The sequence below is a fragment of the Meleagris gallopavo genome, chromosome 1 (genome assembly GCF_905368555.1).
Source record: "Meleagris gallopavo chromosome 1, MGAL_WU_HG_1.1, whole genome shotgun sequence".
Lineage (NCBI taxonomy): Eukaryota > Metazoa > Chordata > Aves > Galliformes > Phasianidae > Meleagris > Meleagris gallopavo.
In genome coordinates this window covers 163,705,549-163,732,435 of record NC_139404.1, presented here as the reverse complement: position 1 = coordinate 163,732,435, position 26,887 = coordinate 163,705,549, and the positions used below count along the sequence as shown (strand labels likewise).

At 39.3% G+C, this 26,887-nt stretch overlaps 1 protein-coding gene across 4 annotated transcripts in view; it reads right to left on the bottom strand.

Annotated features, from left to right (window-relative positions):
* NAA16 (N-alpha-acetyltransferase 16, NatA auxiliary subunit) overlaps positions 1-26,887 on the bottom strand; it is a 63,238-nt gene that overhangs the window by 35,111 nt on the left and 1,240 nt on the right. For 3 of the 4 annotated variants that reach the window (XM_085215792.1, XM_085215795.1, XM_085215794.1), the window contains exons 2-6: positions 16,180-16,264; positions 13,402-13,506; positions 8,957-9,114; positions 7,496-7,630; positions 48-201 (exon numbers count right to left, since the gene is read on the bottom strand). In XM_085215792.1, the coding sequence (XP_085071918.1) occupies positions 48-201; positions 7,496-7,630; positions 8,957-9,114; positions 13,402-13,506; positions 16,180-16,264 (637 nt within the window). Of the gene's footprint in view, positions 1-47; positions 202-7,495; positions 7,631-8,956; positions 9,115-9,606; positions 13,334-13,401; positions 13,507-16,179; positions 16,265-26,887 lie in introns of those variants that run through there. The other variant, XM_085215796.1, reaches the window with a different exon arrangement.

Here is a 26,887-nt window from a genome sequence, read left to right as displayed (position 1 = left end):
GGTAGCAAAAGTTGAGAACAAAACTGGCTGAGACAAGCACAACTTACCTTTGATTTCTTCTACTATTAGTTTATCACATATTTGCTTTTCGTATGTCTCTATATGTTCTAGAGACTCCTGAAACAGATCTGCTTCTCTCATCACTTGATTTTGATATAAAATCAGTTCACTATACTCATAATCTATTTTATTTGGAGGAATCTAGGGGGAAAAAAAAGCAATCGATTAGTTACCACATAGCACCTGCCTGTATCTCAACTGTATGCAATATTAGAGAACACAAGATTCAGACAACATAATGTATCACGTCTGTATATACCCTCTCAAGCATTCAAAAATGTGAAAGCCTCAATATTCACAAACAAATTAAACTCATTCAGGATATCCACTGTTGAAATTTCTGTACTTTGCTTTTCTCTACCACTGTGGCCAGGTCAATATAAACAGAATCCTTGCATTCCCTCAGAGAAAGATCTCAGCAATCTCGTTCCTTCTGAAGGACTCATGTACTGCACAGTAAGTTTGACCTAAGCTCTGCAGCAGGTTCCTTAGATTTTACAATACTGCATTTTAATATAACGCAAATTCTGGAATGAATTATTTCCAAAGAAGAAGGAACCACTCGAACACTGGCCTCAGCTTGAAAAACTTGCATTTTTTTCATGTAAGAAACCTGCACTATCTTTTTTCTAGCTAAACACTCTGTACTACACTTGAATTCCATTGGAAGTACAGTTCACAAGCAATGCAGTGTTTTCAAACAAGAGGTAATTCTTTTGAGGTCTGCATACATACAGTAAAACTAATGTGCCACCCACTTTCCACTAAAGCATCAGCCATTGAAAAAGGATGACACATTCAGTTGTATTTCCTTCTCCCTTAAATATATTCAGGCAGTCATAAGTCTTCCTAGAGACGTATAAATATTATAATGAAAATAATTTCATTATAAGTATTCTTCGCTAGCATACACAGAAGTAGTAAATTACAAGGATTTCAGAGAGCAAACATAGGAGCAATGGACAAGGCCCAGCAGACCTTTACAGCAGTTCATTATTATGAAATTGAAGAAGAAAGGCAGTCACAGTCTGTATGTAGGAGATTTTGTTACTTTTTTTTTTCCACTGTAATAAAAACAGATAAACAGCAGTTCAGCTTGAAAAATTGATACTGATTTTCTTTCCCATGACACCATATATTCTGTTTATTCCTGAGCAAACAAGACTTCTAAGTCACACTGGTCACCAAATGGTTTACAATTACTGTTCCCTGAGTAGAACTTCTCTACCACCTTCATTGAAGCAACAAAGAATTTACTAAGCAACAATAAACAAAAGACATTTAACAGGTTGAAATTAACATTCATATTAAAAGAATATTGTCCTCAACTATTCCTTCCAGCTCTTCTAAGTACAATCCAGCTTTGAGATTTAACATTGCTGCTTACAAATTCTTCAAAGAAGCGGTTCAGAGGATTTATAGTACTGTACATTTTTAAGAAGGAAGATTTCCTTTTGGAAAGGAATATCCTGAAATACAACGTTGTAAAGAAGCACGCATCTGACAATGAACATCAGGTTTGGGGCTGAAAGTAGCAGCATTCTTTTATTTATTTATTTTTAATTGCTGACATATAGCAAAAGATAGCTAATGGAACAAAGATGATTAGGCCTTGCACCCACTAGAGTCAGCAGCTAGCAAGAATCCTATTCTTTTCTTATATTTCCTCCATCTGCATCTCCATTTTTGCTTCTACCTTCGCTCATTTTTTATTGTATTTTAAACATCAACAGAAACAGTGTTACGTGGAGAGCATTTTCTACTTCCCAAAACAGCCACACACAATAAGCATTCACACGGGCTTTCCTGGTTATCAGAACTGTGATACCACAGAATTGAAGAACTGCAGAGCATCCGTTCTTTCTCCTTCACTTCCTTTATAAAAATACTGTCCCTCCATTTCAATACACTTATGCTTAAGTTACTCAGGAAGCACAGCACATTATCAATCATCTTTAAATGGCCTTTAAAATAAAGAGAGATGACCCCAACAACCTTAAAAAAAAAAAACACTGGGTAGATTTAGACTAGATATTAGGAAGAAATTCTTGACTGTGAGGGTGTTAAGACACTGGAACAGGTTGCCCAGAGAGACTGAGGATGCTCCCACCTGGAAGCATTCAAGGCCAGGCTGGATGGGGTTTTGAGCAACCTGGTCTAGAGGGAGGTGTCCCTGCCTACAGCAGGGGATTGGAGCTGGATGATCTTAAAGGCTCTCTTCCAATCCAATTGTTCTATGATTTTGTGATATCAAAGATGAGAAGTAGATATCAATTAAACTTCCTTTCACTGTCCTGGCTTGGCAGGACAAATAGAAAAGAAACTGAAACGACGAAGAATCACTGACTTCCTTTCTTCCCAAATATAGGAATCCAAATCCACTGGAAACTTACTGTGCTTTCTGTCTGAGTGATTACAGATAGATTTTCAGGAAGGTTTCTTTTTAGAGAAAATTTAGAAGTCTTATCAGGTTAATGATTGCTTAAACATGCAATTCATTGGAAGACAAACAGCTTAAGACCTCAGTGCTTAATTTGAACAATAGACTGTCTCAAGTGATTCTATAAAAAGTTCCTCCTCATACACACTCCATTGCTATTGCCAAACAACACATCCTTATTCCTCCCTCCGCCCAGAAAAATTACGAGCCTTGCTGTATATGAGACACCTAACTTTCTCTTGTGCTCAACTCTGCTCTTTCAAGAGAAAGTTCCTCCTCTCCCCAAGAGCAACAATAAAAAAAAATCTATTTTACAACTGCAGCCACCCTACCACAACTGCTACTGAAAGAATGTGACAAGATGCAGCCAAAACATACCTAAGAACAAACCCCCAGAACTCCATATCTGTCCATATCTGCAATTGTGGGCCTGATGCAGAAATTAGGAATGAAATAAAAATGAAGAATATAAATTCTGCTCTGGAAAGGAAAAATGGGACATATAACAGTAAAACAAATTGCATAATTGTTTTAAACTTTGGTTCCCAAAGTTCAGATTCCAAAGTGACTCTTAAATCATTCATTTTATTTGTACAGCACAGGCTCTTATATTTCCTGTAGTGATCTCTGCACTCGACCTCATCACCTGTTTTTGGCTGAAATATTGTGCATCTGGCTAATTTACAACTTCCAGATGGCAAGCAGTGTTGATCTAGATCTTGAAAGACTAAGACAGAAAATTCACTATTCTTAATGTTAACTTAACCATTAGAATAAAACTGTCACTGATAAAAAGTGATTTATCATTTGAATTTGTCATTCAGCCTCCAGTCGCTATTTGTCCTTGGTTTTCTCCTTTCTAAGTAACCTCCCTGCTTATCATTCTTCCCAAAAATCCCCCCCAAATCAATATGTACCAGAATCACCTTTTTTTTTTTCCCCCCTGCTTGCAGAAAACCAAAGAGGTCTCCACCTTTCATTAAACAGCATTTTCTCTAGTGCTCTCATCTTTCCATACAGCTTTTCATTTTCTAATATCACCAGAAAGCCATGATCTCCCAGTAATCAGACCTCAATAGAGCAAATCCCTGTTTCTTCTCAGAAATGAGGGTCTTTCCTGCTTTTCACCCAGAAGTAAGCACTGAGGGACAATTTTACAGTAAACTACGCCAACCCAACCATAGCCTGGATCAACAGAGGCAGTCCACTTCCCTCCATTATTTCCCTTCCTTTTCCCCTCTCACCTCACAGTTCAGCCAATGACTCCTTCAAAAAAGTGATTACATCTCTGTCTTTTTGCTTCCTGAGCCACATGAGCCAAACAGTGCTGCACAAAGAAGCAGTGGGAGCACACTGGACATCAGATTGCTGGTAGTGGCAATGGCTTGCAGTTAATTAGCTCTGTTATTCCGTAATACTGCATCTTAACATACTCACTATCCATCTACAATGAGAAAAATGCCTGTTTCTTCATTTTCTTAATTTTAGTGCTTGATTTTGGCTGCATTAACTCACATTTCAATGGACAAAGTTGCCTGAGTAATCCAAGTAAATGGCTATGATCACCCACGTTGCTATCATTTATCAATTATTGTGACAGCAGTATTTCACATTTACTTTTTTATTCATTAACAGAACTGGTAAACAGTATCAAACCCAACACAAATTGCCATAACACTCCTCTAAAACATCAGTTAGCTCAAGACTCCCATTCACTAGCGACTTAGAAACCCTTCAGTTTCAAACACTGAATACCAGCACCATTTGAAAGTGATATACAACACTCCAAGTCAGTCACATCCATTAGGCTCAAGTAAATACAAAGCTTGGGGTAAGGGGAGAGGCTTAGCAAGTAAAGCAAACAAGAAACATACTTCCTCAGATTCACAAGTATACTGAGCTAAATCATTTTAAGCACACAAATACCAATACATGCTGGGGGATGAGCTGCTGGAGAGGAGCTCTGCAGAGAGGGACCTGGGCGTCCTGGTGGACGACAGGTTGGCCATGAGCCAGCAGTGTGCCCTCGTGGCCAAAAGGCCAATGGCATTCTGGGGTACATTAAGAAGAGCGTGTCCAGCAGGTGAAGGGAGGTGATCCTCCCCCTCTACTCTGCTCTGGTAAGGCCTCATCTGAGTACTGTGTCCAGTTCTGGGCTCCCCAGTACAAAAAAGACAGGGATCTCTTGGAAAGAGTCCAGCGGAGGGCCACAAAGATGGTGAAGGGCCTGGAGCATCTCCCCTATGAAGAAAGGCTGAGTGAACTGGGTCTGTTCAGCCTTGAGAAAAGACGACTGAGAGGGGACCTGATCCAGGTTTATAAATATCTGAGGTGTGGCGGCCATAGCGGTGAGGCCAGTCTCTTTTCAGTGGTACGTGGAGACAGGACGAGGGGAAACGGACATAAGCTACAGCACAGGAAGTTTCGCACGAATGTGCGTAAGAACTTCTTCACGGTGAGGTGACGGAGCACTGGAACAGGCTGCCCAGGGAGGTTGTGGAGTCTCCTTCTCTGGAGATATTCAAGTCTCCCTGGACGCCTACCTGTGCGACCTGGTGTAGGGAACCTGCTTTGGCAGGGGGGTTGGTCTCGATGATCTCTAGAGGTCCCTTACAACCCCTACAATTCTGTGATTCTGTTAAATTCCCAGAGACTGCACCAACAGCACACTTGGGAACTACAGAAGAGCCAATGTCTAGCAAAATTGAGCTGTGATTTTCCTAGGGCTCTCTTGAGTGCAGAGAACTGAAACTATTCTGTCTTCTAGCAGCTGGACTGTATGTCGGTTTGCACTTTCCATAAAGCTCCTACAGCAAAGCACAAAAACACAAGGCACAAAACCTTTTTCTGTTTGCAAGACGCATGGAAACAAATGTGGTCATCTGTAATGATGTGGAGGAGAAACAGAATACATCACATAACCATATCTACCAATCTCAAAATGCTTGACATAACTGATTTTCTACAAACTCACACTGTCCAGCACTTATGGTATATTTCTGTCCTCTAATGCTTAAACATCTTTTCTGTTGTTGGTCTGTCAAGTATTATGCTAAGCAACAGTAAAAATAGTTCACGTTGCTTGTATTATTCAAGTATGAATCCTTATTTACTGATATTTCCCAAATATTTCCAGTCTTACAAAAAAAAAAAAAAATGACAGCAGAATTACACATCTCAGGATTTATTTATTTTTTTTTTAGGATTCTGATAAATTCCACAAAATCAACCGATTTAATAATGTTATCTATGGCAGATGGTATTCAAATCTGGCTTGGTTACTACAGTGAAGAGTATATCACCACGACGACTACCCTCAGACAAACATATTTACACACAATCTTTTAGAAAAGGCAACAGCATTAGCAGCATCACTTCCACTCTCTCCAGAGAGTCAAAACTAATTTTAAGTGCTCTTTGATATTAAGAAGGCCTCAAAGTCTTACAATTTGTCATTTGCAGTTCTTACATCTATTGTATATTATTTTTAATTACAAAATTCATTTCAACACTGAGCTCAGATAGGACTCTGCTGATTCATTAGTGAGCCATAACTTCTTGGCTGTCAAACACCCCAAAAATGATCCAACTTTTATTTAAATAGATTATTTTCAGCTTTTATTCAATACTGGAATGACAGCTCTCTAGTAATATCAAGCTATGTACCCCTGGCATACAAAGCCTTCTACTTGACCATGATACACAACCAACAAACAAACACTGGTCTCTCTCCTAGCAACTGCTGATTTTCTTTTCCTAAGTTAGTCTACTTCTGGCAGCACGATAGGATCTCAAATGCATTTATCTCAGACAGGATGCGACATCTTTGTTAAAACAAAACAACAATCACAATTTATAGGTCAGGTGATATTTTAGCACCTGTGTGAGAAGTTCTCAAAAAACATGGTTTTAATTTCTACGTTACAGATTAATCCACTGTTCTCATTCACCCAATGTTCTGTTAATTCAGACTTTATAATTCCAAGTTGTAATAATAGAAATAAATTGACCCTCCTTTAAAAAAAAAAAAAAAATGTTTTACTCAGGAATTTTGGCATTGCTCCACTCGATTTATTCAAACAAGTTTCAGTAACACCAAATCTTCTGGGCTGCACCAGAAGAGGAGCTACGGGAAAGAAAGGTACAGACTCTTTAGCAGGCTCTGTGGTGATAGAACAAGGAGAAATGGCTTCAAGTTCGAAGAGGATAGATTTAGGTTAGATATAAGGAAAAAAATCTTTTACAGTGAGGGTGGTGAGGCACTGGTACAGGTTACCTGGTGATGTGGTTAATGTCCCAGCCCTGGAGGCTTTCAAGACAAGGCTGGATCAGGCCTGGGCAACCTGATCTATTTGTGGTGTCCCTGATCATTGCAGGGGAGCTAGACTAGATGCCTTCAAAGGACCCTTCCAACTAAGGATTCTATGATCTTCTCAAACATAAGGCCTTCTAACTCTGTTTTCTTGCAACCCTGACACTAAGGACTGATTTTAAGTGAATAATATACAGATGTATATAAAACAACAGCAGTTTCTTTTTATTATATTTGTAGAAGCGCAATGAAATCCAGGTTATGGTAGAAGAGACAGAATGTGTGCACACATCCAACATTAAATGGTGCTTTCTGAAGTTTTACCTACTATAATGAGACAAGATCAACAGTGGTTTTCTTTGGCTACAAGCCTCACAGACATTAAGTTATTTCACATCAATCTACCTGACAGCTTACTGCCAGGGAACAAGAGATTCTGTATAATTTGCATCAGCTGCTAGCTTGGAGATATCTAAATGTTCAAAGCAAAAAGTTCCAGAAATAATAGAAATGTTTTCCTAATTCTTAAATGGTTCATAATTAGGTTTCCCTAATTATGAAAAACTAATTCATAGAATGGCTTGGGTTACAAGAGACCTTAAAGATCATCTAGTTCCAACTCCCAGTTCTTCAGATTCTCTCTTATCTGTAAAGAATTTTCTGAATAGAACAGCAAGTCTTACCTGTTGGGTTTTTCTAAACTCTTCAAGTAGTTTTAAGGCCATATCATAATCTTTAAGTAAGTGGTATGCAATTGCATATCCAATCCAGGAAGCTCGTTGTGTGGGGCGCAGCTGAAGTAACTGGTATCTTGTCTCCTTGAGTAAAAAGACATTTAAAAAAAAGGGAGAGGTTAAATTACTACATTATTACCATAAACTGTCATACAAATCTACATTTTAAAGCATAGTAGTCATGGCACAACAGAAAAAAAAAAAACAACAACTATTTTTTGGTACATAAGAAGTGTCATTTTAAGAAGCCTCTCTTAGGGCCAAGTCTTATTCCCAAAGACAGAACACTGAAACCTCAGAGGTGTGTCATTAAGAAACACAAGCTCACTGCCACTGGAAAACCTGTCCCACCCTTCTCATGCCCAGGCACAAAATCCTGATACTTATATTATAGCAGTGCTTCTCTAATCTCTCTTATTGAGCCATGCCACAGCTTTAAGTCAGCTATCCACTTTTCCTGTATTTGAAATTCAACATGACCAGTGAAGGAGACCACCTAATGCTAAAGCCCACAGTCCAGTCCTCTAACACTGTGGCAGCCAAATCCATTCAGCCACTTTGAAATCACTGACTCGGTTCTTACAGAAATTTAAAGCTGTTATTCATGATAAAATCTGTATTTGAATTCAAGAAACCAATTAGCACAGGGCAAGTTTCCCACATACTCAATAAAATAGAGCGTATTTTTTGTATTTTTCTGAAGGGAGAAGGAATCACTATATAATAATGCTCTCAAAACAGAATAAAAGCAGTTTCATGATTCCATAAGATCCATACCAGTATTCAAAAAAATATTTTAACATCCTTTTTTTTTTTTTCCTACTCTCCTTTGAAATAACATGACTGGCACAAATTTCTACAGACTTTCAGAGTAACCTGGAATTATTTCTGTGATTCTGTGATTTGTTTTTTGCAAAAGCCATTCTTGTAGGATAGGGATCTCTATCATAATTCCTCAGACTTAGAGATATTTTATTTCCTTACTCATTTTTCTTAACCATTTTAAAAAGTTCAGTGGAGTGAGAATGTATTTCTCACAATAAACACCTTTAGTACGTACAACGAAAACATGGCTTGCAGTAGCTTCCAGTAACACAATAAATACATGTTAAATTTTAATCTTATACTTTTTATTTCAGTAAAAAATGGTGGATAGCTTGAATTTTAAAAGGTGATTCACTAGTCAAGTTTTAAAGAGTAAATGTACTTCTGGGGGTGTGTTCTCAATAGTATAACAGAGCTCTACTGCAATTGATTTCCATACTCGCACAAACAAGACCTCAAACACTTCCTACTTTGAAATATCAAAAACAAGTAGTAACAGAATTACTACCAATAAAAGAACTAAAAAATGGAACATAAGCAGAGAATACAAACAGCAATAAATAGGGATTTAAATAGAATACTTACTCTATATCCTTCCAAATCCCTCATTTGAATCTGCAAGAGTGAGAGATCTCTCAGGATCTGCAAATTATCCTTATCTAACTTGAGTGCATTCCGGTAGCACTTGATGGCTTCATCATATTTCTTATCAGAACGCTGCAAAAGACCATAAACGTGCCAACCTAATACATGTTAAGGAAGACACGTCCACAATTTACACAGAGTAACTACAGTGCATTTGTGCTACAGAACAAATAACTCCGCAGCTTCCTTGGAGATCAGTATCCTCATAAATTAAGTTTGATTATTGCAATCAGACTTTACTGTCAGAAGTTAAACGTTAAATATGTAATACACATCATAAAATCTTCCATTAAATCACATTCGTAACATTCCTCCCCACCAAACTTTGCTATCCAAACTAAACAACTCAAAGTCTTAATGGCATCCTAGAGAAGTATTATTTAAAAGCACACTACTGTAACCAAAATGGGACTTTTCACCCCAAGAATTATCTCCATCTACAAATACAATTGGTGTGCAAGTTTTACCCTTCCATCCCTGCCAACCTGCAACCTCAGTCTCCAGATTTTGCAGTAAGGGATAAACACAGAGCTACTCTTTATTAATTGAGAAGAGGATATCTTAACATTTCTGGGCAATGAAGTATTTACCAGATTCTCAGGCTTCCATCAGTGTATCATTTCACATTTCAATAGACTTCTCTCCTCAAGCATCTGTTTAAATAATTTTTTCTCAGGAAAAAAAAAAAACAACACAAAACAAACAACTGAAAAATTGGAAAGGTTTTGAATTCAAAACATGAAACCAAGTGGTACCATAGCAACACATTATCCTGTGTGTTTACAACAGTTTCCTAGAGTTATATTAACAAAGATATTGCTTGATATACCACTTGCTACTTCAGGATATTAGTAGCTCATTGGGGCAGCACTAGTAACTCTGCACTAGTAACTCTGAATGTATTCAAATCGAAAGTGGCTCATAAGTCCTCTCACGAGGCTCTCCAGTGTGCTTCAGAACCAGCTGAATCCAGTTGGGAAGAGCTATAGGCATCCTTAACCCATTTTCAGTTTAAAAGACATAAAAATAGCTCACAGAGCTAACAGAGGAAAAAAAAAAATTAAGATTTCTCATTATACTGAGGTGAAAATGAAGCAACTGTTCCCCCTAAAGATGCTATTGTTTGGAAACTGCTAAAGTTGAGAAAGCATAGCAAGAAAATTCAAAGCATTAACGTGGACAAGTAAGTAGAAAGGTAAGTTCCTCCTTACTCAGAAAGGCCGAAAGTCCTAGACATTAAGACAGAAAGCCAGTTTGTAATTAAGAATGTCAAAGGACAAGTCTCCAACTAAAAGCAAAGTGTTTTAATAATTAACAGTCTGAAGGAAGCAGATAATGCACAAGCAAGAGACCCTGGCTTCTGCCTCTACTGGAACACCAGCCACCGACAAACTCAGTATTCATCCTTGAGACTGCTAGCAGAGCTGCTGTTGCTGCCATAAGACTAAAGGGAACAAACAATTTTGGATACAGTGAGAGCAGCTGGCCTGATGCTGCAGCTACTGTCTATCGATCCTACCTTGTTTCTTTGAGACAAGTATTAAGGACATGGATCAGACTTAAATGCAGCATCAACACATATCAGCCTCAAAAACAGACTATTGATAATTCAGATTCTTGCCCAGAGCAAGCCCATTCAGTGCAAAAGAATTTGTAGCTTAATGAAGATAAGGCTTCAAGTAACTTATCGGGTATCGCTATTATTCCCAGATCCAAGTGGTATTCTGTTTCAAAACTTCATTAACTACACTCCTTACCAAACAATCAAGTAAAGAAAGGCAAAAATTCCTTTGGAAATAGGTCTGCACAATGGCAGAAATCTAGCACAAGAAAATACAACAGCAATACAAGCCAATAAAACGCAACATTACTAATAAATCATAGTAGACAGCTTGGACCAGCCTTGCATGTGCTCCTGTAGTGCACTGAAACAATAACACGTCACTTCCTGATACACTAAATATCAAAGTAAGCATACAGCTCTGACCAAGCCATGATTTAAATTATAATCAAAATGGGTCAGAGCTCGTTTGTAGCTCGACAAGAAGATTTCACAGAAAGGCCCGGGTTGGAAGGGACCTCAAGGATCATGAATCTCCAACCCCCCTGCCACTGGCAGGGCCACCAACCTCCCCATTTAATACTAGACCAGGCTGCCCAGGGCCCCATCCAACCTGGCCTTGAACACCTCCAGGAACAGGGCATCCACAACCTCTCTGGGCAGCCTGTAATATTTCCACATTTCTGAACATTTCTTAACAGTTTACAGTTTTATTTTCCTCCAAAACCTCAAAGTGGGAAACTATGTGAAACGGCAGAGGAATTAAAACTTTCTTCCATTATTCCATAAACAAGTCAGAACTCCAAGGTGACCAGTCATACTTTAATCATCATCTGCCATATGTTTTTTTAAAGGACAAAATACATCAAAAACACTTTCAAACATTACTGAAAGAAAATAAAATGTAGATAGTTTGCTCCTCCTTGAAACCAGCTACTCAAAGGACATGACTTTAGTGGCTAGTCCCAGCTTCTCTGTCTAATCAAAGTGACAAGCATTAAGATGTCAGTACTACATTTCAGAGGGAATGTAAATATTATTTCAGAGATCTTCCCAAGCTCTGCTTAGGTGGTACTGAGCGTCAATTTATTATCAAACTTCCATCAGAACATCAGGGCTGGTCACAAGCCCTTACAAATTATGCAGAACGAATCTTTATTATTAGAAAGCTAAGCCTCAATTTGAGTTTCTCATGGGACAGAATACAGTCTCTTCTCTTGACTGTACACCCAGAAGCCTCACCATCAGAGGAAAGAGATATTTGGGCAGTAACATTGTGATTGGCAGCTGCTCTTAAAGCATGGTACTAAAAGACATTTGCCATTTCTTAATAACATCTTAATATGACAACTGAAATACTGTGTCAAACTTCTCATATCTGTTGGAAATTAGTTTGTTATCGGTGAACTTCTGCTCGGTAGAAATGTAATTCTGCAGACAGATTGCTCAAGACTCTCTGTAGAGCTACAACAATACAGCTGAGTGCAAGAGGTTATATGTTTTGTCAGTGATAATTCTACGGATACAGCTTAAAAAAAAAAAAAAAGAGGTAAAAAAGGGAAGAGGATTCAGATGGGTCTACACTACTTGAAGTCAGAATACAAAAAAAAAAAACAAACAAACTTGTGATCATCTTATGGTAAGAGAAGTTCTAGAAGTCAGTAAAACAGTGAGAAACTCACAAAAATTCATTTTTGGAGTTGTTTGGTTTTTGTACAAGTACTTTGCCAGGAAGCATCTCTTTGGCTCCAACCCCTGAAATAAAACCCAATTCTTGCAGTGAGCACCCCCAGCATTTGAAAACAAGGGTTCTACACGGTTTAAAGATAGTCTTGCAGGTAAGAATTGAGGTTGCTGATAAATCCCACACTGGAATTTTTACTGGATGAACAAAAACACTTCCCTAGCTCAACCAGATTATTTTGCACCCCTACTTAATCTGTGAGAAGTCTGAAAGTTGCTTTGGTATTTCTTAGATGTTCAACCCTTTAGAAGGTACAAGTTGTATTTGCTTGTTCTATGGGTTGTTCTCTCTCTACAAACTGAAGACTTCTCTGTGCTTAGAGGTGTTTCTTAGCTTGTTATGTTTTGCCCATAACCTCCAGCTTCCTGGGAGTTTAAAACAGGAGTAAACAGCAACTGCACTGTGATAACCACACAGCACTTCTTTCAAGTATGATGCCTACGGACAAATTTATCTTTTTTATGGTTAAAAAAAGACAATTGGAAACTCATCCCTGAGTAAGTTTGATGTGTATGCAAATGTATACAGCAAATCTCAAGTAGCCACCTGCTTGTGGCATGACAAAAGATGGCTACCACCAAAATTCTTGAGTATTTGTCATGTCTGTAAGTTGCAGAGTTTTGGAAGATAAGCTGAGGAGAGAATGGCAGTCATCAAGCCAGTAGACTCAAAATCACTACTTAAAATTCAGATTTCCAAATAACAAGATGTATATTTTCACAGTACTTCTAGACAAGATTTCTTAGGCTCTCGTTAAGAAAGATATAAACTCCAGAAATGAGCTGCATTTTACACACAATTTCCTGCAGAACACAAGCACCAGTCTTTGTGTAAGAAACTTAAACATAAAAGGCATTTTGTTTTTCTTAAAGATTCTGTATGATTGTATAAATGAAATTGAAGTCTTACTTGAAGTATTTGATTACAAATTAATAATCATCATACACATCTCATTTCCAACTGCCTTTTATATGTAGACCACATTGTATACTTCAAAAGTAAAGGCTGATGCAGCAACAAGATCATACACACAAGTGAGAAGAAAGCAAAAGAGATCAGGTTTTGTATTACAAAGGATACAGACGTGACTCTTTACATCATTACGGAGTCCTTTACGAACAAATTCATATGCTTCTTCCTTCTTCCCTAAACAGTTCAAAGTCAATCCTTTCATAGCCAGCGTCTCTGTAAGAAATATCATATACTTATGCTCTTGATTTCCCGTATGCCAGTTTCACAATACAGATATCCTTTGAAGTTGCTACACAGTGAAGTTCCCCATTAAATGATAAATTTAGATCAGGATAGCTGCCTAGCACAGCTGAAGATTGTTAGATGGAGGCATTTCCTTTCTTGAAACTGAGTTTAAAGTCTTTTGCAGAGCTTAATACAGATGTGACAAAAGCAGACAACACAAATTTTATTAGCAAAAAATACATTTATCTAAGTGAGTTAACAATTAGCTAAAGCAGTTTTAAAGTGCTTTTCATTACATATTAAGGTTTCACCTGGGCAGAAAAACAAATTATTTAGGTTGTGTCACACCATAAGAAACAAATCCTTGTCATAGTCCGTTTATTTACTGCAGATTGCCTCAAAATCATAAGTTAAGAGGACCATATTTCCTGCTATAGCACTTGGAGGAAGAAAGTCTCTCTAAGTAGGATTTTAATCAGTATTCTGAGAAGCAAACTATTTCAAATACATTGATGTGACTATCGCTCTTCTTCCTCCATACTTCAAGTAACACTAAAAAACAAGCTGCATGTAAGCATGTGCTACGCCAGAAAGCTGTTGCAGATTTGTGGGTGTTTTTTTTTTTTCTAGATCATCCTCCCTACTAAATAGGAGACCGTTTATTTTTGCCCACTGCCAGACGACAGTCTCATTTTCATCCAAGTATTCCATTTTCCTTCAAACTGCAAACTGTGTTAATGGAAAGAGCTTGTGATCAAGTTTAGTTGTAACACTCGCTTTAACTTAATTAGTAGACCTGTCTCTAGGTGTACTTTTAAAAAAAAGAAGTGAACAGTTATTCAAAGACAACTTTTTTTTTTTTTAATAAATTGCCCTATACCCATACTCTAAGTTAATCACTGAAAGACAGAATGATACCTTTCATTAATATAAGGAAGGCTGAAAAAGTACATCTCCACTGTGCAAACCACAGAATTATAGAATGGTTTGGGTTGGAAGGGAGCTCTAAGATCATCCAGCTCCAACCCCCTGCTTTAGGGCAGGGACACCTCCCTCTACACCAGGTTGCTCAAAGCCCCATCCAGCCTGGCCTTGAATGCTTCCAAGGAGTGGGATCCACAGCCTCTCCAGGCAACCTGTTCCAGTATCTCACCACCCTCACAGTAAAGAATTTCTTCCTACTCTCTAGTCTAATCTACTCTTTTCCAGTTTAAAACCATTTTCCCTCATCCTGTTGCTACATGACCTTCTAACAAGTCCCTCCCCAGCTTTCCTGGAGGTCCTCTTCAAGTACTGGAAGGCTGCTATAAGGTCTTCTTGGTGCCTTCTCTTCTCCAGACTGAAAAGCCCCAGCTGTCTCAGCCTGTCCTCATAGTGGAAGTGCTCCAGCCCTCTGATCATCTTTGTGGCCCTCCTTTGGACCTGCTCCAACAACTCTATGTCCTTGTGTTGGGGGTTCCAAAACTGGACACAGTACTACAGGTGGGGTCTCATGAGGACAAGCTACTGCTACCTGCCCACACCAGGGAGGATAGCTGTCCAGTCACAGCAAAGCATGTTTGTCACCTCACTCAATTCTTTATAATCCCTCATCTCTGAGGCTAAGTGCGACAACAGCACAGCTTCCCATCAGATCATTTCACTGGCTTAGTTCTGCTTCAGCTGTTCATTTCAGGCTTTGCTCCCAAGCTCCAAAGCCACTCATGGCTCAAAGCCCATGCAGTATGTGGACTGCCAAGGCAGCTAGCTGTTCTGAAGAAGTTTAAGACAGCAAGAGCAGAAAAGATATAGAAACACGTACTGGGAGGTTATAAAAACACAAGTGCTAGCAGAGACAATTGATTAGGTCTCAGAGGCAGAGAGGCCACTCCATAATTTTGAGGCAACAAAAATCTGTTCTTTTATCTCTAGGAAAGTAACGAAGACAACCAAGAAACACCAGGCCCAGACGAAAGAATGACTAGCCAAACATTTTGCCAAGATTTGATGAGGTCAAACAGCAAAATAATTTTGACTCAGTACATGCACACTTTGTGTTAAATTGCTCCAACAGCAGACAAAGAAAAAATGCCTGTATCAAAAGTATTCCTTGAACCATGCTACAGAAATCCTGTAATGCAGCAGGACTCTAGTTCTGAAAGATGTAAATAGAATCAACACTTTCCTGTCCAAACAGGCCAGTCTTAGCACCAAGAATATTACACTTGAGTCTGTTTGTCTTAAGTAGCAATTTGATCTGCAGTACAAAAAATTCAAAATATCTAGTTGACAAAAAAAGATTTAATTCCTTGGCAAAATACCTTAGTGTAGTGTTCAAAAGAAGGTAGGGCTTGCAGTTAAATAGAGATGTAAGAAAAAAAAACAAACAGAACGCACTCACATTCTAACCTGGAAATCTAGAAAGGCAAATTAAGTGGAAACTTCATGCAAGTGTGCTTCACTGAACCATTTGATCCTCATGCCACAGAATGTTTCTGACTATAAGCTAGTGTGGAAATCTGGTATGAATGCGCTACATCTGAAAAAAATCAAGAGTATTATTCACTTGCAAGGACAGAACGAAACTCAGTGACAGGCTGGATTCTCTCAACAGTACAGAATAGAATGACTAAAACTCAAGACAAGAAAAGAAAAACAAAAACTTGTGAGTTGAGCAGTTACCTCCATGTTCAGCAAATTTGGGGTTAGAAAGGATCATCTTGCAGAACTTGAGTCCATTTTTGTACTGTTTTTGTTCATAACATTTCTGGAGGAAAAAAAAAGAGGTGAATTACACACTGAAAGGCATTTAAATAATATCTTAACATACTGCTACAAATGCAGTTGTAAGTTCAGTGAGGTAATGAGGTCACAAACAAGCTCTAGTTGAATATGACTATCCACAACACAATACCTTTTTTCCAGGATTCAGAACAATATCTGCCTTCATTTACATGCAGCCAGTGCTCTGCCTCATGGTCTCCACTGAAACTGAACTGCTGGTACCAAGTTAGCTATTCCTTTTCAACAGAAACAGGAAAGGCAAAGAGGAGTGCCTGCACTTTGATGAAGAAATTCTTAAAATGGAGAGCCAAGTAACAGATCTTGACTCCACAGAACTTTCGAGAAGAGTCACATGCAAAGAATCCAAACACTTCTTTTAACATCTTATTTCCCCAGCTTAGCAACCTCTCAGAAAGAAACCTGTGGTTGTCACTGATGTGGACTTTGGGGAAGAAGAGAGAAAAAGCATGCAGCAGGACAGACCTGCTGTCACCTCTAAAGAGAGGCATACAGAGAACTTACCTGGGGATTAAAATATTTAACCAGTAGTTGGAAATAGCACAACTAAAGGCTACTTTTACCTTTTCTGTAGGGTACTTTGTAACCTAAGATTACATAAACTAACAAGTAATGCTGCTCCACTGTGGAAGTGAGAAAAAAAAATGTACAACTTCAGTTCCTCTTCTTCTAAGCAAGGACATCACCTCACAATAACGAGTCAAAGAGATTTTAGTCATTTAGATCAGTACAGCTGATCACTGTGTAAGCCGGTTAAAAGCATGCTTATACCAGTAAGCATGAAAGTGAATTAAGGTCAGCTAAGTTATATTCATGATTTCTTAAGTTGGAAGAAAAAAATCCAACAGGCTCAACTTGGCATCATTCTGTTAATAAGGTGTATTATCCTGCTCCAATTTAGACAGCTATTCCAAGGAGAAGTTATGTAAGATCAGTTACATACTTTAGATCTTTAACTGTCTGTAAAAGACCCCTCCCATTCCACCAGCCTTCAGCACAGAGGGGAAAAATATATATATATTTAAAGTAAAGGCAATGTGCAGTAACTCCTTTGGAGTCAGAATCCACCATACTACTTCTCAAGGTACAGGCAATAAACAAAAGCATGCCTAAGCTCACTTTGAGTAATGAGCTGAGATGGAGGACACAAGTCCTCCCCCAGTCTGCGTGAAGGGCCTTCACTGCATTCAGTTTTTAGACTTAGCTGTCTGAAATTCAAGACACTTGTAGTTTACCATAATTAAGTGGAAACTAAATCATGGAATAACTTTGATAGGCAGAAACCTTCAGAGGTCACCTAAATTGCCCCTCAAGGCAAGGGTGGGCTCACTTGGCATTCGATCAGGTTTTTCTGCCTGGCTGACTTCTGGCAGGATGGCCATGGAGTTCCCTTCAGAAGCAAATGATTATACTATGGCAATTAGCATTTAAACAACAGCAAAAACACTCTGAGATCTTTTAAGCTAAGAAACCAGTTTCCAGATCATTATTTGAAATAACCCACGCTGCAGCAAACTTTCAAGTCCCCTCATGGGACTTCTTTTCCTTTTTTCTCAACATAAAATGTTTAGTCTCGTTTTTAAAGACTCACAAGAAAATATCAGCAATGCTTTAAGGATGCTTTCTAAAGTTATTCAAGTATATCTAAAAAAACATAATAGAACACTGAACATTCATCCATGATACTACAACAACTCTTACAACATTGAATAAAATGTCAAATATACAGTAATGCTTAAATACCAAACAGGAGCTATTTGAGCCAAGAGTGCCCTTAAAACAGATCAACTGCTTGCAATACATATCTATTATTCTCATTCTGATGTTTGCATTTTTTTCCTCCTACAGAGCTCAGGCACAGAACAAGAACTGAAGCCAGATAATCAGAAAATTTCACATTTCTAGAAGACAAACAAGATCGTGTTTTCCAAAGACTAATGGATGGATGGAAGTCAATGCTTTTCCACCAACATGGAAGCACAAACTCATCATTCCCATAGGCTTACAGAATCATAGAATAGATTAAGATGGGAAAGACCTTAAAGATCATCCAGTTCCAACCCCCTGCCATGGGAAGTGCTGCTACTCAGCAGCTCAGGCTGCCCAGGGCCCCAACCAGCCTTGTCTTGAATGCCTCCAGGATGGGGCACCCACAATCTCTCTGGTCAATGTGTTCAAGCCTCTTACCACCTCGTAACAATTTTTTTCCTAACAAATAAACTTAACTAAATCTCCCTTCTTTTAGTTTAAAGTCATTATCTCTCACCCCATCACTATGAGGCCCTGTAAAAAGTCAGTCCTCTCCTGCCTGTAAGCTTTCTTCCACTACTGAAAGGCCACATTGAGGTATCTCTGGAGCCTTCTCCAAGCTAAATGAGCCCAACTGCCTCAAACTTTCTTCATAAGAGAGGTACTCCAGCAGTTTGATCATCTTGTTGGAGCGGGCCCTCCTCTGGACCCACTCCACATCCCTCCTATACTGGAGGCCCCAGGCCTGGATGCAGTACTGCAGATGGGGCCTCACAAAAGCAGAGCAGAGGGGGACAATCTCCTCCCGCTCCCTGTTGGCCACCCCTCTTTTGATGCAGCCCAGGATACAGCTGACCTTCCAGGTTGCAAGCGCGCACCGCTGGCTCATGTCCAGCCTTTCATCCATCAGGACTCCTAAATCCTTCTATGCAGGGCTGCTTTCAAGTTCTCCTCCCATTTTGTACACGTATCTGGGATTGCTTTGACCCAGGTGCAACACTTCGTACTTGGCCTTGTTAAACCTCACCAGATTCTTGCATGCCCGCTTTGCAGGTCTGTCTAGGTCCCTCTGGATGGTGTAATTCCCTTCTAGTGTGTCAACTGCACCACTCAGTGCCAACAACTCCCAGATAAATATAACTTATTTACAAACACATACGTAAAATATAAGAGAAAAAAGACCTTATTCAGCAATCCAAGTTATTTAAAGCTTTTCAACATGCACAGATATAACAAAAGGCTTGCAGATTTAGTTACACTGACAAGCCTGAAGCTTTGAAGTATCCAACCTTTCTTTGTGAATGAACTGCTTTTAGACTTCCACTTCTCAGAACTGTGAATGAGCACACCATGCTCCACCTGGAACTTGTTTACAGGACACAGTATCAGATGGCATCAAACTCCAGTCTTATCTCATTTCCTACTACAGATGGGAATTTCATAGATGAGAAACCTGATGTCTACACGCACATTCGAGTTCTGTACTTCCCAGGACCAGTATAACTGCAGCATGTTCATTAGGATGCCTCTCACTGAATTAAATCTTTTGATACATCAAAAGCTCAAGCTAATATTCTGGCTCAAAAAAAAAAAAAAAAAAAAAAAAAAAAAAAAAAAAAAACAGCCTGACGTGAGGCTTCCATCACCCGTTCATGGCAATGATTTCCTGCTAAAAACTAAAGCCAAATCACAAATGTTTACACGCCTGGAAACCTCAAAGGGAAATTCTGGCAAGGCCAAAATGCTACCCAGAACTTCTGCTACCAGATGTTCCTTTATGGACGTTACCTCCTCTGGCAGCTCTCTCATCCTGGTTTATTCCCTTTGTCAGCACTAACTCAGATATAACCAACCTGCAGAATTTGCTATGCAGCCAAACCAGATATCACTGTGTGCTTCCAGCTCTATCTATAGTGCCACTATCTAGAGGTTGAACTGCACAGCACCCAGGAAATAAGCGGACATTTAAAGATTAAAAAAACTAGTAACAAGTACACAACAGTGTAGAGCAAGAAAAGACTAATACTATAGGACAGAGTGTTGCTTCTTTTGCTTAAGGCATTAGCATTTACAAACTTTGTTTTAATTATTGTATTATACCATCTTTTTTAAAGACAAAACCTTCCCACTCTATCAACAGCCAAAATCTCTTATACTGTTCATTACTAACAGTCGTGGATCTGAAAGGCTCACTAAAGCTACTTACAAAGCAGCAACTTCATGTAGAACTAATTAATTGCATATGTATATATGGGTAAGTTAAACTCTGCAACACACTACACCCCACCAGACAAGGCATTTAGCACCTCTAGTCAAAATGGTCTTGTATTGATGGAACAGTTACATTTTGAACATACTGAAGATGAAGTTAAACACCCAGATCAGCAATTTTACAGCTGAAGAACACCTCATTCTGTTCCTCAGGCATTAGCACTTCTGAGAACTGTCTAAACAAGAAGCTGCAGTTGCCATAAGTAATTCCTTGCCCTTCCTTACTCCCTGTTCCAAGGGCCCACGAACATACTAAAGTGGTACGACATCACTTGAAAATGGTTTATGAAGTAAAGGCCAAATAATACTGCATTCAAAGAATCAGGACAACTGTCACATCAAACAGATGTGTTAAGAATAGCAACAAGATTCTTAGCTACAAGTAGTTCAATCCAAATGAAACAGGTTCATGGTGAGCATCTGACATTTTATTTAAGAACAATCCTGCAATTCGAAACTTGATTCGGCTGTTTCTTGACAATATCTAAAGGTAAAGATGCCATGTATCAAAACCTATGGAAAGAATGCTAGAAGTAGTGCTGGAAATGTGTCTTAACCACCACTGTGGCTTGGACCAATGGTAATCAATCAGCAATAGAGATTTTGAGAGGCATCTTTTCCTGGGAGCTGACGAGTATTTAGTTGCTGTTCAAATTATTAATAGACATTTCTGACCAGAACCAAGTACAATCAATACAAGGACATCAGTATTCATCTAGACTGACATAACAGTTGGATCTCTTATGATCCATGCTGTTTTACTGCACTCCTACAAAACGTCATCTTATGTTTCTAACAGGGAAACTAGTGCTCCTCAATGCAGCTGATGAGATCAGTCAACTAAATACCTCACTCAGATTTGGGGCAGAACTTAAAATACACTGTTCCTATGATAACAAATAATAATTACTAGAATATTCATCAGTTTGATAGCAAGGTCCATCTTCTTTGAGTAATAAACAGTTAAATTATGAAAGAGTTCAATACTTGTATTGCAAGAGCTCCTTGCATCATGAAAATGTGGATACTTGGTAAGATTGATATAGCAAGAAAGACCATCACAACACTCTTCAATTTGAGGGACATTCTAGGGATCTCTGCATAAGATTTTCCATACAGCAATCCTCTCCACACTGATTTTTAAGTTCTTTACTATGAGAGTGGTGAGGTGCTGGAACAGGCTGCCCAGAGAGGTTGTGGATGCCCCATGCCTAAAGGTGTTCAAGGCCAGGTTGGATGGGGCCCTGGGCAGCCTGGTCTAGTATTAAATGTGGAGGTTGGTGGCCCTGCATGTGGTAGGGGGGCTGGAAATTCATGATCCTTGAGGTCCCTTCCAACCGAGGCCATTCTGTGATTGTGTGATTCTATGATTTCAGTTCACTGTTTTGAGAGAACAAAAGAAACAAACTGGGGAAAGGGAGATTGAGCTGAAGCCTCTTCTGCACATTGAGGCCAAGAAAAAGGTTCATTACTACTTGCCCATTCTCACGGCATCCCACACTCCTAGTCCCAGGACAACCTTTTTGTAGTATCAACACATTCTTCAGTCCTCTCCTCCAAGTCCTACTAGCAAGCTGCACATAGAATCACAGAATGGTCTGGGCTAGAAGGGACCTTTAAGATCATCCAGCTCCAACTCCCTGCTACAGGCAGGGACACCTCCCTCTGGACCAGGTTGCTCACAGCCCCATCCAGCCTGGCCTTGAATGCTTCCAAGGAGCAGGCATCCATAGCTTCTCTGGGTAATCTGTTCCAGTGTCTCACCACTCTCACAGTAAAGAATTTCTTCCTAATATCTAATCCAAATCTGCCCTCTTCCAGTTTAAAACCATTTCCAGTTGTCCTGTTGCTACATGCCCTTAGAAAAAGTCCCTTCCGAGCCTTCCCGTAGGCCCCCGTCAGGTACTGGAGGACTGCTATAAAGTCTCCTCAGAGCCTTCTTTTCTTCAGGCTGAAGAGCCTCAGCTCTCTCAGCCTGCCCTCAGAGGGCAGATGCTCCAGCCCTCTGATCATCTTCATGGTCTTCCTCTGGACCATGCAGGACCACTTCTCTTTCTGCATGTAAGAGCAGTTTCCCTCAGGAACTGAAAGGAAGATGAAGACAACCTACCCCCAGCCTTCCTTGCCTCAGCTTGGACAGGCCACACTGATTCATTCCTGCCCATAGCCGTGGGCTCGGCAACACAGAAGCTGAGCCAGGCCACAGATGGCAGTGTGCAATAGAACAAGTGGCCAGCATTAGGCAGAGTGGAAATATTTGGTCACCGAGGAACTAATGTCACAGTTATATTTTAAGCTTTCACTATCATAATTCTTCATAAACAACAGAATTTTTTTTCCCCCTTTAACCAGCTTTTTCCACTTGAAGTTGCCATAAAACATCATAATTTCACCTGCATTCTGTACAACGACCATTGTGATCATTATTATTCGTATTCTACGCTGTTGGCAGAACAAAGTTGATATTGCATTTACTATCAGGACGAATACATGTAATAAGAGAACAATGTTTTAGTATTTTCTAAGAATCATCTTTCAACAGCCCTATAAACCACTCCCTTTCAAGTGTGAAACTACTTAATAATTGTCTTAACTTATAATGAAGTCTCACTCAGTGAGATACACCAACATTCAACACAACTGAAGTTGTTGGGATATCCTTTGCTTCAAACAAAGGAGCAGAAACAAGAGAACATTTGGTAGAAAGCTCTTACAAGCGCTGTGTGGAAGCTACAGCTGCTCAGTTGGGTTGTTAGAGCTACTCTGCATTTTATGAACATGTGTATGCCTCCCCGAAACAAGCCATAGTAGCACATTAAAAATTAGACAAGTCATCGCCCTATCACACATTTTATAATCGTTTTTAATCTGCACTTTGTGTAGGATTGGAGAGAGCAATCTGCCACTTCTGGGACAGAACTGCAGCGTGACCAGCAAGAACTCAGGCTGAGCAGGTGCTGCACAAGCCTGTGGGACTGCATCTGTGAGCAGTTAAGCAAATGAAACCACCAACATCAGCAGTGCTTTAAAAAAACAATAAAAAGGCTCTCAGGCTTTAAATAAAAGTTATGTTTTTAATTAGAAATCCTAAAACATGCTTAAGGCAAATAGCGATACAAGCCTAAAACCCTAACCTCATCTCAACGTTCTCTGTAAGATTTCACAGTGATTCAGACAAAGAAACTGAACAAATCATAACAGATCAAGGGCCAGAGCAACCAGACCCACCTGGCCCATGTCACTGGAGACAAGATACAAGTGGCACATCCCTCAGCCTCCACTTACCCTTTGGCTCCAAGAATGGGTGAGCTACAAGTAAACCTTTACACAAGAATTTACAAGACTTACACCCCATGAAGCCATGCATGACTGTAACTTCCAGCAGGTGTTGCACTTTGTTGTACACTTCACTGGAAACATGGACTTGAGTGGTGCAGCTCCTAGGAGCTGGCTTTCAACTGCTGCACAAGGAAATTTGTTTTTAACAGAACCCCCTCAGATCCCTAAAAATCTCAGCTCTTCAGAGTAATTCAGCTCACAGCCAGTAACACATTACATCAGAGTTTCCTAGCGTAATACAATTATTTACACAATCAATTTTACCCACTATGAGCCAATTGAAACCAGAATCCAGAACTCCTCCTGCAGGCCTTCTTATTTCTGCCTTGAATAGCTTAGTTCAACTGAACTCATCTTGCTACTCTTTTCTTTTTGTATTCAATGCAACCGTAAGCAATTAAGAAAAAGTTCCAGCACAAAACACAACAAAAAGTTACTCAGAACATTTATTTATCCATACAGAAACACTAAGAAATCCCATGTGAATAAACAACCAGCATCACTCTAAGTAAGCCTAGTTTGAGACTTTCAGGCTAGCATTCATCGAATCCTTTTGAAAATTAAACCAGGAATTTGTATTTGGGATACAGGCTTCTCCAGACTCAACTTGCTCAAGTTGAGTGAGAAGCATGGCCTTACCTTACAAAAGTTTTACTGACTCTTATCAGTAGCCTATGATATACCCTTGGCAGTTCTATCATCTCAGAAGCCTGCAGTTTGACCAGGAATCCTTGTCTTCTTCTGAAAGTTAATATCAAGGAAACAGCCTACATTTTTCCTATGCTGCCCTCCGCAACAGCACAAGCAACAGCTGCATCACAGCTCAGTCCTATGAGCTAAGAGTCTGGTCTGGTGGTTGGTGACCCTGCACGTAGCAGGGGTGTTGAAACTAGATGATCATTGTGATCCTTTTCAACCCAGACCTTTCTATGATTCTATGAACTTTGCTGGCAGCTCCATTCTCCTCTTTGAACGAGAGGATCTTTAAGAGACACTTTCATCATCCCCTGCTCCAGCGGTGGGTTACAATGACTATCTTATGTTATTCATCCAGTTTAGGAGGCATTAATTAGCATACTATCATAGCTTCCTAATTACCAAGTTTAATGGTTTGTGGTAAATCCCCATCATTACTAGGAAATGAACCAGTTGCATGCCCATAAACCATTATTATCTCACATACTACAGTTCTAGCATTTAATGAATAATAATTAATCTAACTCCTAACAAATACTTGCATGTTTATCTTGTATCATATTTATCTTAGGAGAAGTATCCTAAGACTGCCATAAAATCCAGAGAGCAAAAGATAATACAGAGTTGAGCAATTACTCAGACAGCAGCACATCAGATAGAATCTGAGTTTTCTTTCCCCCCCAAAAAAGGCATGCCTGAATGAACTAAGCAGTAACAAGGCACTGCTACAAAGTGATACACCTCTTTCTTGTATTTCGTTGCTCCAGATCAAACAAGCAGGTGGCTAAACTGTTCTTAGAAAGAGTAATGCCTTGTGTCAGAAGGAGGATTAGGAGATAGGTCCCTCTAAGGGAAACATTAACAAGGTAGCACTTAAATTAAATTTTGCTTGCTGCAATTAAAGCAACAATTTCACGTAACAACATTATGGTCAATTCACACATTCAAATGCATAGCAGATATTGTCTGCTGTTTCTTTCGTACCTCATGCTTCATACTAGCTGATACAAGGCACACACCAATAGCTATTACATGACACTTCCCAGTTCTTAGAAACAGGACCAGTTCAGCAAGTAAGCCATGAAGTACAACAACAATCCCACAGCCTTCCTCTATAAAACATCTATAAGGACTGCGGCCACACCCAGATAGAGCTGATTTGATCCCATAAAGCCAAAACTCAAACCTCATTTGAAGAGGCAGTTTATCATCTGGGTTCTCAGTTTGAAGGGATCAAACTTGCTTAAACTAAAACACACTTTGAAGGTAAATGTGACACTTTGTTTTAAATACGTGAAATAAAAAACACCTACATTTACTGTAAGCAAGCTTCAAATGCACATTACTGAACTCCAATGTTAACACAAAGCGTTTTTAAGTTACCACACTTGCACGTTTATTTTAGATCGCATCTGCCCCACTTACTTAAAGTGTCACAGGAGCTGAAGACTGATTTTAAGCTGTAAGAGACACACCAGAGTTCCTGCGTTAATTCTTCCTTATGGATGCCTCCCTCTCTTTCCATAAAAGGGAGAGCCAGGAAGCTTTCGAACACTTCCTCCACGCCTTCTGTGAGACTGAGAAGCACAGCACAGAGGAGCCTCAAGTCACCCAGCCCCTCCCTCCCAGGCAATGTCTCACCTCTAAGTGGAGGAAGAGCACTGTTCCAAGAGTGGAAGCAAGGCTTAAGTGACCAAACAGCCCTGGAAGTCAGGACAGAAATGAGCTGTGGCACTACATTTTACAGCAGTACGGAGAAACTAGGACTGTTACCTACATGCTAACATTTTACTTATGTTGCAATTGCTGTTGGTTATGCAATCACATCACACCTAGTTTTCAGTGAGCTTGCTCAAGCACTGCTAAGCATGCAGTGATAGACTCCTAAAGTAATTATCAGGTTCTCCAGATAAGTTTCTCATTTCACAACTGTTAATTCTCTGTCAAATGTTTATAAAATCACTTAATACACAAGTAGTTACCTTTTCCTCTGTTCCAAGTGGTTAAATCTATCTCTGTATGCTTGTACAACCTTATTATACAGCCTTCCATATAAACGATTTATTTTAATTTCTAAAATGCCCACGGCAGCACCAGCAATTTCAAGATTTCTAGCAGTGCTGAAAGCTCCTTCCATTAAGAAGAGCAATCTGTAGCATTATTATACTGAAATACTCTTCAGTGCCAACAAAAGGGTCAATTTGGACTATCGAGGTTTTACTCTTCCAGGAAAAGAAACCCCTGAAAAAGTTAAAGCTACCTATAAAGAATAGTGAGAAACTGAACTTCAGGAAGTATTAATATGTAAACTGACAAACTAACATCGGAAAGCTCAGTGGTTTCCTTGCCTAAGAACTTGTTTAGTTTGTTATTTAATAGATTGAGAGTTTTTCTGGAGTCCAATTTTTAAGAAGTTCAGAAGTGATTGCTACTGTGAGCTTGTTTGCTACTAGTAAGAATCACTTAACTGTTCTAATATTAGTGACTTATTTTTAGCAGAGAGGAGTGCTAGAATGACTTACTAGGATGCATA